This window comes from Rhipicephalus microplus, chromosome 5 (genome assembly GCF_043290135.1).
Source record: "Rhipicephalus microplus isolate Deutch F79 chromosome 5, USDA_Rmic, whole genome shotgun sequence".
Classification (NCBI taxonomy): domain Eukaryota; kingdom Metazoa; phylum Arthropoda; class Arachnida; order Ixodida; family Ixodidae; genus Rhipicephalus; species Rhipicephalus microplus.
In genome coordinates, this window is record NC_134704.1 from 1,340,142 (window position 1) to 1,358,026 (window position 17,885).

Below are 17,885 nucleotides of genomic sequence, written 5' to 3' on the forward strand. Positions count from 1 at the left end.
AATAAAACAAACCTCTATTCCCTCTCCCCGAATTCCGTATATACACTCGGTGAACAGCAGTGCTTCCTTGTGGCCACAAGCTACAAGGAACACTGGCAGTGCCCTCTACATCCCTCTTTTTCACATTTTATGGGGTAGGTCCTTACAAGTTCAAACGTTGGGGGGGGGGGGCTCTTTATACGACCACTGCGAGTCCACGTCACAGCTTTCCGTGGCGTTACTTGTGGTTGCATGGGTTCTTGTCGAGCTTCAGGTTTCAAGTTCTCAGGAAGGGCTGGCGGAGAAGCTGCTAGTTGGGCTGAACTTGTTTCTGTCGATTGAGGCACCAGGTGTCGATGATTATGCTGCAGAACACCTCTGGGGGTCTGAACAAGATAGGATCCTGGACGCTAGGCCTGTGAAAGCACTTCCCCACTGCAGCACGTGTCCATGACCCACTCACGATCGCCAGGACTTAGAAGGGTCAGCTTGCTTGAAGCCTAATGGCGCTTGTGGTTCTTTGGTTGCTGCGCCCTGTAACTCATAACCTTTTCCCTGAAACTTGTGTGACACGGTAACCACGGCACTAGTTGTTCCGATAGTCGTTGGAGATGCATTTGCGATTTCCTTCCCATCAAGGCTCTGGCCGGAGAAATGCCGTTTGGACCGGACGTATCATGGTATGACAGCAAAGCCAGGTAAGGGTCAGGACTTTTGGAGAGCAAGTCTTTTTGCGCACCATGCGCTCCGCCACTCCGTTGCTCTGGGAATACCTTGGACTGCTGGTCTCATGATGGAAACCATATGACTGTGCAAACTCTGCAAACTCACGTGACACGAACTGCGGTTCATCCTCAGTCCGAACCACGTCTGGTACCCCAAAACGGGCGATGCAGCTCTTGATTGCCGAAATGATGGCTGGTGCCATAGTGGACCCAACAGAGACTACTTCAGGAAACCTGAAATAATAATCAATAATAAGGACGTAATCGGGCCCTTTCAGTTGGTACAGATCGATGCCTAGGTGCTGCCATGGCCTGTCAGGTGTAATTGTTGGCAACATAGGCTCGGACCGCTGAACTCTAGTCTCGGCGCACACAGCACACTGCGACTCCATATGTTCCACATGCATGTTACAGTTAGGCCACCAAACAGTCTCTCTGGCCCATTCTTGGCAACGGCGCACTCCCTGATGCCCTTCGTGTATTAGGGCAAGAATATCCTGGTGCAAGGCCGATGGAATCACTAGTCGTCGGTCCAGCAGAAGGATGCCGTCGTATATGCTCAGTCTGTCCCTCTCCTTTCAAAACGGAGTGACCTGCAGAGGTACCTCGCTTTTGTTGGGCCATCCTTTCATCCAGTAGATCATGACTGCAGAGCAAACATTATCTTGAGCTTGATGCTTGCGCACATTATCCAGGCGTCTTGCTACCAAAGGCGGCAATTGCTTAAACACTTCACTGATGAACAGCTCCAACGTCTTTACTATGGGGGTAGCCGGCACTTCTAAGGGCGCTCGTGACAAAGTGTCTGCTGTAGCTAAGTACTTCTTAGGCACATATTTCACCACATACTGATAGCACACCATTTTATCTGCATTCGTTGCATGGGAGGTGGCGTGAGCTCTAGGTACTTGTTACCCAGAAGTGTAACCAAAGGAACATGGTCTGTTTCTATTTCGAAGGTGAGGCCACAAAGAAACTGATCGCATTGTGAAACTGCCCGAGTCATGGCGAGACACTCCTCCGTCTAGCTATAGCGCATTTCTGTAAAAGTGAGCGCTCTTGAAGCGTATGCAACGGCCCGTTGATTACCTTCAGGCTGGTCCTGTAGGAGTATCGCTCTCAGGCCGTAGGAACTGGCATCCGCGGATACTACTGTGTGGTAGCAGGAATCGTATTTTGCAATGCACGTGTCAGAGCCCAGCAACAACTTCAGTCATGAGAAGACAACTTCTTGATTGTGCCTTTAAGTCCATGCGCTGTTCTTGTTCAAAAGGGAATTATTGTGCTTTGTGACATCAGATAAGTGAGGTATGAAGCGTGCAACATGGTTGGCCATTCAAAGTAACCGTCGTACTCCACAAACGTCGGTCGGCGGCAGCAGGTCCTTGACAGCCTTAACCTTGTCTGGGTCTGGTGAAATCATGTTTGCTCCAACCACTCCTCCTAGGAACATCACTGAGGTGACCCGAAATGCGCACTTATTGTCGTTGAGGGCGACACCCTCTTCTTCTAAGCGGGCCAAGACAGCATTCAAGCGCTCGTCGTGCTCCTGCCAATCTTTGCAGAAGATTAGAATGTTGTCAATCATGTTCACAACTCCAAGCAAGCGCTCAAGGATTCTTGACATTAACTGTTGGAAGTACTCAGGTGCCGTGGCAGTACCAAATGAGAGTCTCTTGTAACAATACCGACCAAAAGGCATTATAAAAGTTGTCAGTTCTTGGCTGTCTGCACTCAGCTTCACCTGATATAAAAGTTTGACCGCGCATCTAACTCGGAAAACACCTGTGCTCCACCCCAACTGTCCAAGAATCTCCTCCACCATTGGCATTATAAAGCACTCCGTTTAAGTTACTGCATTAAGCTTTGTCAGGTCATCATAAATCCTGTAGCCGCCAAAGTACTTGGGCACGACTATGAGTCCGGAGCACCACTCTGTTGCCGTCTCTACCTTTCGTATGACATCCTGCGACTCCAATTCATCCAGCTCTCTCTTGACAACGTCGTTTAAAGGAATTGGAATCCACTGTGAGGCACTCAAGGAAAATGAACGGGCCCCAAGTTTGAAGGGTATGCGATATTCAGCTAGCCGAAATTTTCCTAATCACTGGAAAATTTTCGCTTTAGTGGAATGAACGCCTTCGGCAGAATCCACGAACTGAACGACCCTAAGAGCCTCAATTGGAGGCAGGCCAAGTAGGTGTGTACGCTGACGGTCAACCACATACAACGTCTGCACTGTGGCTCTGTCGTGCCACTGTAAAGTCTTTGAAGGTACCAAGAACATGAAGAGTCTGTTCATCAGGGCCTAAGACTTCCCCTTCGACAAAATCTAGCACCCGCGGTCGACCTGGGAAAGACAGCGAGACCACAGACACTTCTGCGCCAGCATCTATCTTAAACTCGGCAAGGCACTCGTTAACAAGCATTTCCGAGTACCTTTTTGGCGTGAATCCACGTTGTGAAGGTCGATAGATCCGAGCAGGTCGTTTTTGTTCTTCTTCATACAAATTTTGGCAAAATGCCCTACCTTTCTGCAATAGTGGCACATCAATTTTTCGGCGGGCAGTCTTTCTGAGGGTGTCGCTGACGCCCACAAAAGCGACATGATAGCACAGCCGAGTGTTCAGACTGATTACGGGATGAAAGAATGGGCGTATAATTTCGACAAATCGAATCAATGTTCAGCATTTCAGCAAGGGCATTATTTACAGTCAATCTTTGGTGGGATAACCGCTCTTTCTATGTGTCCTCATGAATGCGGGCTTGGCACAGCGTTTCTTCAGCGGTGTGTTTTCTGCAGCGACATAATTGATCAGACGGACTCTCGTCACTTATGCCCACGATAAATCTGTCTCGAAAAAGACTGGACGGTCCTTCACAAGCGAGCTGTCGTAACTGCAGCTCTTTACCAGATTACGTAACGCTGTGAAAAAGTCATTCACAGGCTCGCCTGGCTGCTGAATGCGGTGGTGAAAATGACTGTAGTGACGTGCCCGGGTAGCGCGGACGCCGCTAGCCGAGCCAAAAGTGGGCGGGAAGCCCGCGAAGAATCACCTGACAACGCGTAGTTCACAAACAGCAAAAAGCCCGGTTTAATGCCCACCGGTGCCTTTTATACAGAGTGGGGGCGCCACCTCTCAGTTACTAGAAGCAACAGGTGGCGTCCTCTACATCCCTCCTTCCGGAGCTCTCAAAGGCAAGTGTTCCAAAATAGCACCACCAAGAAACAGTCCTTGCAGCAGTCTCACAAATTCAGTCTCCGAGGTGGCACCACGCGCCGGCCGTACCGTGTGTAACCGTGACCTGGCGATCCTGCAGCAGGTGCAGGAGCTGGAGGGTCCGATGCGTTACCGGTTGCTGCCCGCTGTGGTCTGGGAGACGGCGCCGACGTCGGGGCCGCAGGGTTGGGGATTCCTGTCTCATCTGGGGGGGCTGACTGAGGATTGCTGCAGGGGACAAGGTGTCTGCGGTTTCTCACTAGTATGCCACTGGGCGTCTGGACGATGTACGAGCGGGGTCTCTGAGCCGGGCTTAGGACCGTTGCCCTTGCCCGCGTGTCACGCACCCAGACTTTCCTCCCCATCGTCGAGAGCACGAAGGTCATGCGCTGCGTGTCGGTTATTGTAGTTTCTCTGTTGTCTTCGTCTCTAGGCGGCATCTCTGTCATTGAATTCTTTCACCTGGGGCCAATCTGGAACAAGGCTTTGAGCCGTGGCTGGCACACGAGTTCGCAGAGAGCGTCCCATGAGCAGTTGGGCCGGGCGGTAGCCAGACACACCGGGAGTGTTGCGGTATGCTGGCAGAGCCAGAAACGGGTCTGTGGCCTTCAGAAACAACTCCTTGATCGTGCGAACCATGCGCTCTGCTTCGCCGTTCGACTGTGGGTAGCGTGGACTGCTCGTGACATGCGTGAAACCGTATGTCTTCCCAAAGTCCTCAAAAGCTTTGCAGGAAAACTGTGGCCCATTGTCGCTGACAACAGTCACCGGGATGCCGTGTCGGGCAAATGTGCTCTTGATCGCAGAAATAACGGCTTCGCAGAAGTGGACCGAAGTGTGAGGACCTCAGGGTACCGAGAACGGTAGTCGACAACCACCAGGAACTCTTGATTAGCAAAATGAAACAAGTCAATGGCCACCCTTTCCCACGGAGCTGATGGTGTCTCGGTCGCAATCATGGGCTCACAGCGTTGAACGCGTATAGAAGCACATGCTGGGCAGTTCTCTACGGCTGCTTTAACCTGGCTGTTGAAACCGGGCCACCACGCAGAGCCTCGAGCCACCGCCAAGCACCGATTGACGCCTTGGTGACCATCGTGCAGCAGGTTCACGATGTCTCTGCGTAGTGCTGCGGGCACAACTAGGCGTCTGCCCATGAACAGCATGTTCTCGCATACAGTGAAGTCTCCCCGGTGGTCCCAGTAACGCGTCATGTTGAACGGCAGACGGTCTCGTCGAGGCCACCCTTTCATGCAGTATCCTTTTAGCATTGAGCACTCGCCGTCTGAAGTTTGGTGAGACCTGAAGTCTTCAAAACGTACGGCCAGGGTTGAAGGAAGGGCTGCCATGACTAGAGACACAAAAATTTCAGTGCTGTCCTCTTCGGACGTGGAAGAGCCTTCGGGATCCCTAGAGAGGGTGTCTGCCGTGGCCAGATACTTTCCTGGAACATACTTGACTGTGAACTGATATCGCATGAGCCTTATGCGAAATCTTTAGATGCGAGGGGGCATGAGGTCCAGGTCGGTGGAACCAAGCAACCTGACGAGCGGCTGATGGTCGGTTTCAACAACAAAGCTGAGCCCCCGCAGGAATTCTTCAAACCTCTCGATAGCCCAAGAGACACCAAGCGCTTCTTTCTCAATCTGACTGTACCGCTGCTAAGCGGTAGTCAGTGCTCTTGACGCGAACGCGACAGCCTGTCGCTCTCCCGTCTGTTGCTCCTGCAAGAGAACCGCGCCTAGCGCAAACGAACTGGCATCTGCCGACACAAGGGTGGGTAGCTCTGGATTGTAGCTGGCCATACAAGCATTAGATGCCACCATTTCCTTCAATGTCTCTAAAGCGGTTGCTTGCACATGGTCCCAGGTCCAGACCGCGTTCTTGTTCAACAGGAGCCGTATCGGTGTAGTGACGGCAGACAGGTTCGGTAAAAATCTTTCAATGTGGTTCAGCATGCCCAGGAAACGACGGACGCCATGCGTATCTGTCGGCGGCTTCATGTTCACAATAGCAGATACCTTGTCAGGGTCAGCCGAGATGCCACTGGCGCTCACCACTACACCAAGGAACTTGACGGAAGATACCCCGAAGGAGCATTTCGAGGCATTCAACGTAATGCCCGCTTGTTCTAACTTGCAAAGGACTGCTTGGAGTCTGCTGTCGTGCTCGGACCGGCTCCTGCCGAATACTAGAATGTCATCTACCATGTTCACACACCCTTCCAGGCCCTCTAGAATCCGAGACATTTGGCGCTGAAATACTTCGGGAGTGGACCTGATGCCGAAGGGCAGGCGGCGGTAGCAGTAGCGTCCAAACGGTGTTATGAAGGTAGTCAGCTCCTGACAGCTTTCCGATAACCTTACTTGATGAAACCCCGATTTTGCATCAAGTTTCGAGAAGACCGCAGCATTGCCAAGACGGCCAAGTACCTGGTCCACTGTGGGCATAAGGTGTCTCTCCCGAAGAACTACTTGGTTCAACTTTGTGAGGTCAACACAAATTCTGTATTCGCTATCGGCTTTGGGTACCAGCACAATAACAGCACACCACGGGGTTGGCACTGTGACTCGCCCGATGACCCCGTCTCTTTCCATGGCATCTAAGTCCTTCTTGACCACGCCTTCGAGGGGAATAGGGATGCGCCTAGGAACGCTGAGAGAAAATGGAATCGCTCCCGGCTTGATACGAATGTGGTATTCTTCAGGCATCTCGCCAAGGCCTGAGAACAGCGAAGCTGCGGCCTTGTCTGACGTTGGGGGCCTATTCCGAGCTTCCGCATCTTCCACGGTGTCAACAAACTGGACGACTCCCAGGTCCACTACCGCCGAGTACCCCAGCAGAGGAGAGTCAATGTCTGCTACAACGTACAACGTTTTGCATACCGACCGGCCTCGCCACGACAGGGTAGCAGGAAACGTCCCAAGCAACCTTAGGCGGCAGCGGCCCGGCCCCATCAACCGTTCATTATCGGTTTGTCAAGGTCTGCTGGGCACCTGGCGAAGCTCGGAGGTACGACCGAAACGTCCGCCCCAGTATCCACTTTTAATTGAAGGGGGCGTCCGTTGACATGAACAACAACGTGCCGGCGTTCTGTTTGCGAGGCATCCATGGCGCAGATATGGATTTGGCTTAAATGCCTAGTATTATTCGAGCGGCAAACCGCCGCGAAGTGGCCCTTCTTGCGACATTGGTTGCATGTGGCCCACCGTGCTTTGCACTCAGATCGCGGATGAGGGGCGTGGCCGCAAAAATCGCATGCCGACTTCGGGCCGGCGGGGTACTCGGGAGGCTGACAGACGTTACTTTTACTTCGGGCAGCTTCGCATGCTGGGGCGTCGGCCATTCGGTACTGGTTGTTCGCAACGGCGTCGATGTTCAGTGCGTCTGGTGCAACGCCTGTCCCCTGACGCCGCAATTTCTCATTTTTAGCATCTTCGTACTGACGCGCTTGGATGAGCGCCTCGTCCAGTGTAAGCTTTGGATTGCGGCAGAGCTGGTCGGTCAAGCGAGAGTCAAGCAAACCTTCGTCGTCGATTTCCCGAGAGGCGTAGTTGCACTTCTTCACGAGATTTCGGAGCGCCGTGAAAAACGCGTCGACTGACTCGCCTACCGCTTGCGTGCGCTTGTGGAACCTGCTCGACTCGTATACCTCGTTGACGGGGTGTACAAAATATCCCGAAAGACTTGTCACGCCGGAGTACGAGCGATAGGCCTCGGCGTCTGACATGAGAGACGAAAGCACCTCGCGACCTTGGGGACCCATACAGTAGAGGAGCGTGCGTACCTTGGTTTCTTCGGGGGCGGAGGACAGTCCTGAGGCGAAGGAGTAATCCTCGAATTGTTGAAGCCACGCCGTCCATTGGGCTGGGTTGTCAAAAGTGAACTGCGGCGGAGTTCGCAATGTGAAGCTGGCGGTCCCGGCGGAGGCGGCGGCTGGGTTATCCTGCATGTGGCACGGTTGTCGCAGTATCCCACTTCTGACACCATGTAGTGACGTGCCCGGGTAGCGCGGACGCTGCTAGCTGAGCCAAAAGTGGGCGGGAAGCCCGCGAAGAATGACCCGACAATGCGTAGTTCACAAACAGCAAAAAGCCCCGTTTAATGCCCACCGATGCCTTTTATACAGAGTGGGGGCGCCACCTCTCAGTTACTAGAAGCAACAGGTGGCGTCCTCTACAATGACGACTTTCTTATGTCTCATTTACCGAACGCACGAAGTGCGAATCTAATTTTTCTTTGACAGATGTGAAAGGAAGCGTTTCTGGTGCCAATACCCTAAAGGACGAAAGAATGGATCTGGCTTGCGGTTCCATACAGTAAAGAATTGTCCTTACCTGGACCTCGTCGCTGGCATTGTGCAGGCCGACCATCAAGGCGTAGTCTTGGAACGTTGCAATCTACGTGGGCCATTTTCCGGGGTTAGAAAACATGAAGTTTGGTGGAGGGGGCAGGCCAGGTACACCCTCCTAAACGTTGTTCACTTTGGCTTCGGCAAAGTTCGATACCGTGTCATTAGGCATATCGGAATATTGGCGTCACTCCACTCTAACACCATGTTCAGACCGGAAGCCGAAAAATGAGGCAGACTGCTGGCAAGGGAAAATCAAGAGAACTTCATTCCCTCTCCCCAAATCCCATATATACACTCGGTGGACAGCAGTGCCTCCTTGTGGCCACATGCTACAAGGAACACTGGCAGTACCCTCTACATGCCTCGCATGCAGAAAGTTGTCCATGTCGAGACGCGAGCGTGCATTCTCGGGGGGTGAGATGGAGAGATAAAGGGAGGCAAACGCTCGATTAGTTCCAGATACCCGTCAAGAGGTTTGAGTGTTCAGGTACGGTATTCTAGGGACCCTAGTTCGGGAGAAGCTACCTTGGAAAAAGGAACTTGCCCCATTTGACAGCTTGTCAGCTTGGCAAGGCGTGCACCCGCCAGAAGCATCAAAAGGTCCGAAGTCTCTACGTGCGCGTGCTGGCGAGTCGGCTCGAGCGGGGCGGGGGGGGGGGGTGTGTGAAAAATATGCAAGTAAGTATTTTTTTAGCAAAGCTGGTAAAATATTAGGGTATGCAAAATTATGCAAGGGTGCAAACTATGGGAGTAAATACATTAGGAGGGTATAGAGATTGAGGATTGAGTAGTGTCTGAATCTAGCAAAGATTTGTTATTCCGGAAGCATTAGAAAAATGGAGCTGAAACTAGATAGGTGATGGTGCCAGGGTGCTGTAGGCATGGTGTTTTAGAATATCACTATGCAAGTGGGAGCAGAGATCCCAAAAGCTTATGCAGAGAAGTTACCTGAAATATACAAATACGTTAGACACTTTGTGAAAGACTCGGCCTGAAAAGCTGTTAATGTAGTGTCCTCATGATGTTGTGAAATAGTGTAGAGATGATGGACCATTGCATCCTAGGTAGTGGACTATGTGAACAGTGAGAATGTATCTTTGAGGTGTAGTGAATTTTCTTATAGTGGGTAGTGTGGCGAGTAAAAGTGTGTGGGTATGGAAGGCCATATTTCGGCCTGCGCGTGGGTTATTGCTAGAGATAGTATTGGAAGTTGGGCACAGCGCTCATCTGGTTATTACAATTGATAGTATTGGAAGTTGGGTACAGGGCTCATCTGTGTCCCTTTTGTACTTTTTCATCTTTGTCAGTCTCATGCTGTAATCAAAAATGTTACAAGTGATGTCACCAACAGAAGAGCAGAAGGCCACAACCCTGAAAAACGCAGTTTTTTTAAGAAAAAATTTTGGAAAGAGGGCCTATGTTGTGAGTAAAGGGGCACGAGGCACATGCCGAGTGTATGCAGGTTGTGTCCCTTTTGTACTTTTTCATCTTTGTCAGTCTCATGCTGTACCCAAAAATGTTACAAGTGATGTCACCAACAGAAGAGCAGAAGGCCACAACCCTGAAAAACGCAGTTTTTTCAAGAAAAAATTTTGGAAAGAGGGCCTATGTTGTTAGTAAAGGGGCACGAGGCACGTGCCGAGTGTATGCAAGTTGGAATAGTTTGCGGAGCCACGGAAAAGTGCCCAACGGCATGCAGCGCTGCCCTGTCCGCGCACACGATTGGTGGTAAAAGGGCTCATGGCACATGACCCCAGCCGGGGTGGAAAACACCAAGAGGATAAAGTGACACTGTTTTGTGTAGCTCTAAACTCAGAAGATCAAGGAATTTAAAGTCACAACTGCAACAAAAGCAGGAGGCACCCGGTTCTGGAGGCTGCCGACACGAGATTGCCAGGAGGTGGCCGTCGACCTTGAGAGACCTGAGTGCGGTTGCTAAGACATGCTGCATCTCATCCCCGCAGCTCTTGGTGTGCCAGTAGTGCCATGCTGGAACTTGGAATCCTTGGCAAACACAACCTGTGCAGGCTTTATGTTGGGGAAGAAATCATGCTAGCATGTGCAGGGATCGCACTTCTGTGCTAACTGCGCCAAACGAGATTTGCTGTGCCAACTTGATAAAATCGATGGAAATTGCACCAACTTGGGCCAAACCGTCCATCTCAGGGTTCCGCAAACTGTGGTCCGCGGGCCGCATGCGGCTCGCTGGGCAGTTTTATGCGGCTCCTGGCACGACATCATAAATCATAAAATCGCTAGACACTGTAATTGCTTCAGTATGTAAATAACTATAATCAATGTCTTAATTACCGGAGACAGCAGTCGAGTCTAATTAGAGAGTCCTTAACCATCCTGCGAACAGGCCTATAACACCTATATACTAGGCGTTAAGAAGACGACGACTGTGTCTCCGCTACTATTCTCTGCACCGCAGCCGCAGCGTGGCCAGTAGGTGATGAGAAAGGAGGAGCGTTTCTATGCGAAGAAAAGCAGATGGCCATTTGAGAGATAACTAGTACTCCACGGCAGTTTTTTTTTTGCTCTCTTGGCGTGCTGCGTTGAAAGGAAAAGGGTATCTACGTGTCAGGGATGGCAAAAGAGGAAGCGTAGCACCGGCGCATTGCAGATTAGCATTTGAGAGAGAGCCAACACTCCATCGAGGCGCTGCGCCGTGCTCCCTGCCGAGCTGCAGAAATTAGGCGCCTCTCTTCCTTTTTCATTTTCTAACCACCACTACCACCACCACCACCACTCCGCAACAGCTTTTTCTTTTCCTCTCTATCCGCGCGTGGCGTTGAAAGGAGAAAGGTCTGTACGTGGCAGGGATGGAAATGGGAGAAACGTGGCAAAGGTGCGTCCCAGTTTGGTATTTCCATACCTGCCAACTGTTCCGATATTTTAGCAGTCATGTACAAATTTCGATCGTGCGTACAGTTTTACGAATCTTGCCTGAAATTTAGGAAAAATATTTCATTTCTGGTAAAAAAATAAAATTAGTAAAAAAGCGTGGCATCTGCAATTGGCTACGGCGCATTGCCATAGCTCGTCACGGAGGCCTCAAAAATGGCGTTGTGCTATATTCTGCTACCAGAAGAGAAGTATATGTATTGGTGTTATCATCACATACTCGCAAAGTCTCCCGCATTGTCTGAGAGACTCTCGAATTGCGACCAATTCTTACATGTGTAGGGTTGCCATGAAAATCTTCCGAAAATCGAAATGTGTGTGTGAGATCTGGCCACATTGACAAGAATGCAGGCCAGTCTGTTCCTGACTTTTTGTGAGACCACCTAAACGAATTTGAGAGGCGTTCATCTAAACACACAGTAGAGTCTCAGTGATACAAAACCGCTACAAATATGAATTCGTGAAATTCCCCAGCCTAATTCACCTGTCCATTGAGCCAAAATTTGAATGCTCGGAAAACTTTTTCTGATCGCGGCTAGTGATATAAACTTCAGTACTGAAACCGTTCAACGAAGATCGATCAAAAGCAGCGTGCTTGATGCTTCGGAAGTTAGTGTGTGACCAGCAACCACACGCACTGTGCAAGACAGTGTGTATGGTTGTCGTTGTCATAACTGCTGTGGACGAAACCGTGGTTATTCAACACGATCATGTATGGCGACGACGTTAGTGACAGAACTCCTAAAGTTTGCACGTGGCCAATGTTCGACCAGTCAAAGCAATGCTGCTTTCTGCAGTCTCTATGGAGAAAGCCACGGCAGTTGCAACCATAGATAGCATAGAACGAAGGCACGTAGATTGAAAAAAAAAAAAGCTACCGTTTTCCGCAAACCGGCACACATGAATCTGTGGTCGCGGCAATGCGATAGCGTTCTATGAGCTTTGGGGACACATGGCTGATGCAGCAGTAGGATGAAAGGTGGTAAAGGCGTGAAAAAGCGTAGAAGCGTTTTGACATTCCTGTCCAAAGAATCTAGTAGCGAGCAAAGCCGAAGCTTTGACCCGCGCTTTCGGGGCAGCCAGCCTTGTCCGTTGAGGTGTGTTTCAGGAAGACATAAGGGAGTTGTTATCACGGAAATATATTTTGCTAGCTGTTTAGATGACATAAAATTGTGACCGGGAGCATCACGCCCCTTTTATACTTTCACCTTAGTAGAAAACCCTACCCTCGTGTCTTGGGCTACTCCAAGCCATTATGAGACCGCAGCGCCAATGTTTGCGCATGTGTTTGCGACCCTTCCCCTCCATTAGTTTTCACGACGTTTACTTTTTGTTTTTTTTTTCTTTTAGCACCAAATATGGGGGAAAATAATTTGGTGAAAATAATAATTTGGCAAATAATTGGCGCAATAATTTGACTTATCGTGGCAAAACATGATAATGCTTGTCGCTAAACGCGAATCTATCACAGCTACACATTTAAAAAAGAGCCGATAACACCCAACCTTTCCCCCCTTCCCGCTCGGGTGTTTTACGAATTTCTCTGTTGCCAGGTTGACAGGTATGCATTTGAGAGAGAGCAACTATTCTGTCCCAGCCTTTTCTTTTCTTCGTTTCCTTCTTTGCGCACAGCGTTGAGGGGTCGGAGGCACCGCTGTGGGATTAGGCATGATGCTGAGAGCATTTTCGGAGCACTGTATATTTGAATTCATTGTCGCAAGTGCTTGTGCATTCGAATTACAGTGCATTTGCACCCATTGGAATACACATAGCTTTGATGAAACCACAGCATCAGTTCTAAATAACCAAAAGTGCGAATTAAGCATATTTGATTAAATGAGAATCAACATTAGTAAATTATGCTTTCATAATTCCAAAATCACCATGCTTGCCACGAGAACTCTCTCGGTAAGCAAAAAAACATGCAAACAGAAAATTTGGGTGGCTTCACATAGTTGCATTAATGCATCAATTGCCATGACTCTTTACATTTTAATGTTTTTTCACTAGGTCCTACATTGCTCTTAAGCACTAAAAACAAAGTAAACTGACTTCTGAGATGGCTGTAGACTTAATATACTAAGTCTCAGGAAATTATTTTGAGCGAATGTTGCTAAAGTAAAAAAAAATACACACTGAACTTCGTGGTATCACGTGCAGAGATTTCAGCACGAAATTCAGAAATAATTTATAAATAAATGTATTACCAATATTTTCTTACCAATCAATATACCTGAGATGATGAAAAAAACGACAGAAAAGTTCTGGAAGCCTTTTTCATTCTAAAAAGATCCTTTGTTCTAGGTCAGCGTCTATTTAATATTAAAGTGTTTTAGGTACTTTCTTCTTCGAAGTGTTCCATTATGAATATATGCCTATGCCAAAGTGCTCCTAATTGTAAGATAACTTGCTCCAAAACTAAAATTTTACTGCTTCAAGGTGCTCCTAATAACAAGAGAACCTGCTCCAAAATGCTCCAAAACTGAAATTTTGCTGCTCGGAAGTGCTCCGAAACTAATATTTTGTTTCTCCAAAAAGGGCTTCAAAACTAAAACTTGACTGCTCCGAAAATTGCTCCAAATCGGCAGTCCCCAGTGGGATCACTGTATGTGTAATAGAAGGTTTTAGAACTGTAAGATAGGAATCAAGAATAACATAATGCATGTTGCTACACAAGCAGGTCACTGAATGCTTCTAATCTATTACAAAAAATGCCCAGTTATAATTTTTTATTATTGTCAGCTACAGCATCAACGAAGTCTAAATAATTCCTTATGGGTGTGTACCATGCCTCTCCAAAAAACGAATAATGAAATAGGAGGTGCCTTCCTATTTTACAAAAATTAGGATCATTTATGGTGTAGTGAGAACTCTGCCTGGTACCTAAGTGAGTTCACAGTGGACTCTAGGAGGTCTACATTTCACTGATGTGTGTACCACCATACCCGGACTTTTATTAAAGTAATGGGGATGCTTGAAACCTTTCAGCAATCACTGCTAAGTGACACTGCCACTCCAAATATTTCAATAGGTTTTACATTACTAGGCTTGTAGAAATGGTAAATTTGAAATAAATTATGATTTGGTCGAATATTTTCAAATTGAATTCATATAGTGCAGATAACATATTATAAACAAAATGAGCATATTTGTCATGACCCATCTAACCTGCACAATACATTGTTTTTAATACAAGAAGGTACAGTGAGACCTCATTGATTCGAACTCGGTTATTTCGAAATTCCGCTTCATTCAAAGTATTTCAGTAGACTCTTATTTTGTAATGCAAGTTTGAGTGTATGTTTGAAGCGGCGGCCAGCACCATTATGGTTCATTTGAAAACATTGGGCGCAGTGTACCAATTTTTGATCCCAATCTAGCCGCAAAACCGTGGAAACGACAGCCCTTAAGAGCTTAACTGTGGCTATACTAATGTGAGGCAGCTGAAGTACCCCAGCCTCCATACTTCCAGCACGAAAAATTAAATCGTAAAAAAAAAGGTCTCTCCAATCAATTGAAACGTACACCTGCGGAGAACTAGTGCTTTGCTGCAACACAGCAGTGTTACGCGAAGAGCATGTTGCATGCTTCTTGCAACGTGCTTTGCTGCAACACAGGAGTGTTACGCGGGCAGCATGTTGCATGCTTCTTGCAACGTTGGGGCATCATGATTTACTCATTCTTTCTGAGAATATAAAAAAATTAATAAAGGACAGCTTGGTGGAATTCGCGATGTATGCGAACTTCCGAGTGCTGGTTTCGCCAGCAATTTTTGCACTTGCATTGATGGTGGAGTTATTGCCTGCTACACCTACTTCAGAAACTAGGTTCTAAAGCTCCAATGGTCATGTTTTCTGCCAAAACAGTGCGAATTTCGTCACATTGTCTATTAATAAAGTCTTTATCTTACTAGAAATAATGGGCAAATGGTCGCATCATGACATGCTGATGCAGCGAGGAGCAGGTGTCACTATTGTGTTGCAATGAATATGTTTTATTTTTTGTAGGCACGCATTTCAGTTGATCACTTATTTTTTTCTTGTTTGCAATTGCAGCAGTGAGGCCTGGCATTCCCCCTTGTTTGTGGCGAAACTGTGACCTTGTATTGCTGAAAAACATAACCCTTGGAGCCGCAAACTAGCCAGCACAGCAAACGGCGAGCCGTGATTATACTTTGAATAATTTCAAATTTATTGCATCCCACTTTTTGTATGTTTGTTAATTTGAAAACGCACTTAATTTGAAGATTTCTCACTGTTCATATGACTTCAAATAAAAAGGTTTTACTGTACACTCACAGCTCGCTATAACAAAGTTGCATCTTACACGAAACTGACTTCGTTGTCTCCGAAGAATAGTTATAAAGGTAAATCTCTAACACTATAGCTATTGCAAACCATTCTTTCTTTACTACATTAAAACCAATATTTTGTTATATCCGCATTCGTTATATCGAGGTTTATTTGCAAATGCTGTTCTTTTTGGTTCAAAGAAATACCTTATTTTAATGCGCCCACTTTTTTTTAACAAGTTAGCGGCAGGTAAGGGGGGTTCATTACGTGGGAGAAAAAAAAATGTCAAAGGAGTCATAACAGCAAAACATTCGCATGATGATATTGAAAAACTTGCTGTTTAATCGCTGCTGGCCTTCAATTCAGTGGCAGGGCTAAGGAGCTCTGTTCGATATCTTCGCTCTCCCCAAAAAGAAACTGTTCTTGTTTAGGCCTGTGCGACATACCTTTTTTTTTGTAGCCCGAAGCCATAAATGCACTTTTGAGACATCCCAATATCCCAAAAATTGGGACATCTAAAAAATTGGGACATGCACTAACCTTTTGTTATTTTTGCATACAACTCTTCACGTCATGATACAGCTGGATTTTCACCTGTTTTTCTAATGTTTGGTTGTGACCCGCCTTTACCTATGGACACCATTCTGATGCCACCTCATCGACTGCCTATGTTCGTGATGATCTGGCCCGTGCTGACATCGCCCGCCAAGTCGCCCAAGATTGTTAATGTGCCTTGCAGCTTAACCAAAAAAATGCTTACAATCACCGGCACCCAAGGGTCGCTCGTCTTGATGTGGTTACCATCACGATGTGTCGGTCTCTGCGAAAAACTTATGTCTCATTACGTTGGCCTTTATGGCGTCATATGCAAGGTCACCAGCGTGACCTATGAGATTGGTCTACTTCGTATCACATCAGTAACAGCTTCAGTCCCGACCGATATAGTGCAATTATCGCTACTTAAACCATACTATTTACGCCCCGAGGATTGATCGCACCGGAATGGTGCTTTTGTCGCTGCCGGTTAATGTCACAGGCTGAGTAGATACCTGAATATGACGACGACAAAGTGCTGAAGAGAATGTGCATGGACTGTAGCAGCGTATTACGCTTTATCGCAATATATTCTTCGCATATACTTTCTTCCCCGTAAGACAAGATATATATATATATATATATATATATATATATATATATATATATATATATATATATATATATATATATATATATATATATAAGAAGGTAGCGATGGTTAGGAGTTAGAAGTAGAAGCAGAGAAGGAAGAAGCAGAATGGAATAAACATGGGGTATGAGCCAGGCCACGTCTGCCATTCATCATAGCGTCACACGAGTCGACAGGATGAAGACCTCCCAGCCACATCATCGACGCAGTTCTCCACAAGACGCCCTGACCATACATCGACTACGGAATCATCTCATGGCCGCACACTGCGACCAGCACCATGCCAGAATCATCGACTGCCCTTCCCATCCCCAAGTACACCGGAGCAGCGGACGATGGACCTGTACAGGACTGGTTCGACCTGTTCGAGCTCCACGCAACCGCTGCATCATGGTCGGAACAGGAGATGATCATCAACTTTATCGACTACGTCTCCGGTGAGGCCTTCAAATTCTACCTCACCCACATATTTCAAAACGATGAGTCATGGGAAAAGATAAAACAAGAAATGATCATTTGGTTTAAAGAAGACAATGACGACTACAACGAAGATTCACTTATAACTGACAATCCACAGATAACCGCGCTCGGTCACCGCAGTCAAAAGCACTGCTCATGCATTGGGACACCAAAAATGAATCGGCCTTTGAAACAAGAGCAATTAAAGCACCCTCTCAATGAAAGACAGCCAGGTCTGTTTGCAGGAAGAGTGTACCCTCCACCACACCGCGTTTTGCAACTGCCCGATCAAAAACCAACCTTTACGTCATCATTGCATCGTAGCACTCGCATTAGGGAGCCACCCTGTGCACAGTACTTTCTGTCTCGCGCAATTCGACCACCTGCTACTTTTCCGTCGCTTGGCCCTTCGCTCGCTCACAAGGCCCACATCGCGTCTCATGCATTCACTATGGTCGGAATAGAGTGGAGAAGCTCCGAGCATACTCAGCCCAGCCCAGGGTCTACCGTCTATATTCATGCATCAGAACAGTCAACCTCCAAAGTTGCGCAGACAGAGAAACAATCCTAAGCAAAATTCGACCAAATCAAGCGTTTGTCAGTGTCGCCATCGAGTTCCCAGCCACCTAAGAGTCCAACGAACACAGTAGGCTCGAAAGAATCAACTCTCAAGTATTGCCCTGTACCAGAAGCGTCTATTAAGAACGGCGTTGCAAGAGCCCCCAAAGACCTCCCTGTCGATTCTAGTGCACCACCTTCATT

General features: G+C 47.8%; 2 protein-coding genes across 7 annotated transcripts in view; one reads left to right on the top strand and one right to left on the bottom strand.

Moving 5' to 3' along the window:
* Window positions 1–17,885, top strand: part of LOC119174040 (intermembrane lipid transfer protein VPS13A) — a 1,344,268-nt gene that overhangs the window by 508,692 nt on the left and 817,691 nt on the right. The window lies entirely within an intron of this gene.
* LOC119174043 (uncharacterized) lies at window positions 6,102–16,656 on the bottom strand. The gene has a single exon (XM_075894218.1). The coding sequence runs from the start codon at window positions 7,875–7,877 to the stop codon at window positions 6,882–6,884; it is 996 nt and encodes a 331-aa protein (XP_075750333.1). The 5' UTR covers window positions 7,878–16,656; the 3' UTR covers window positions 6,102–6,881.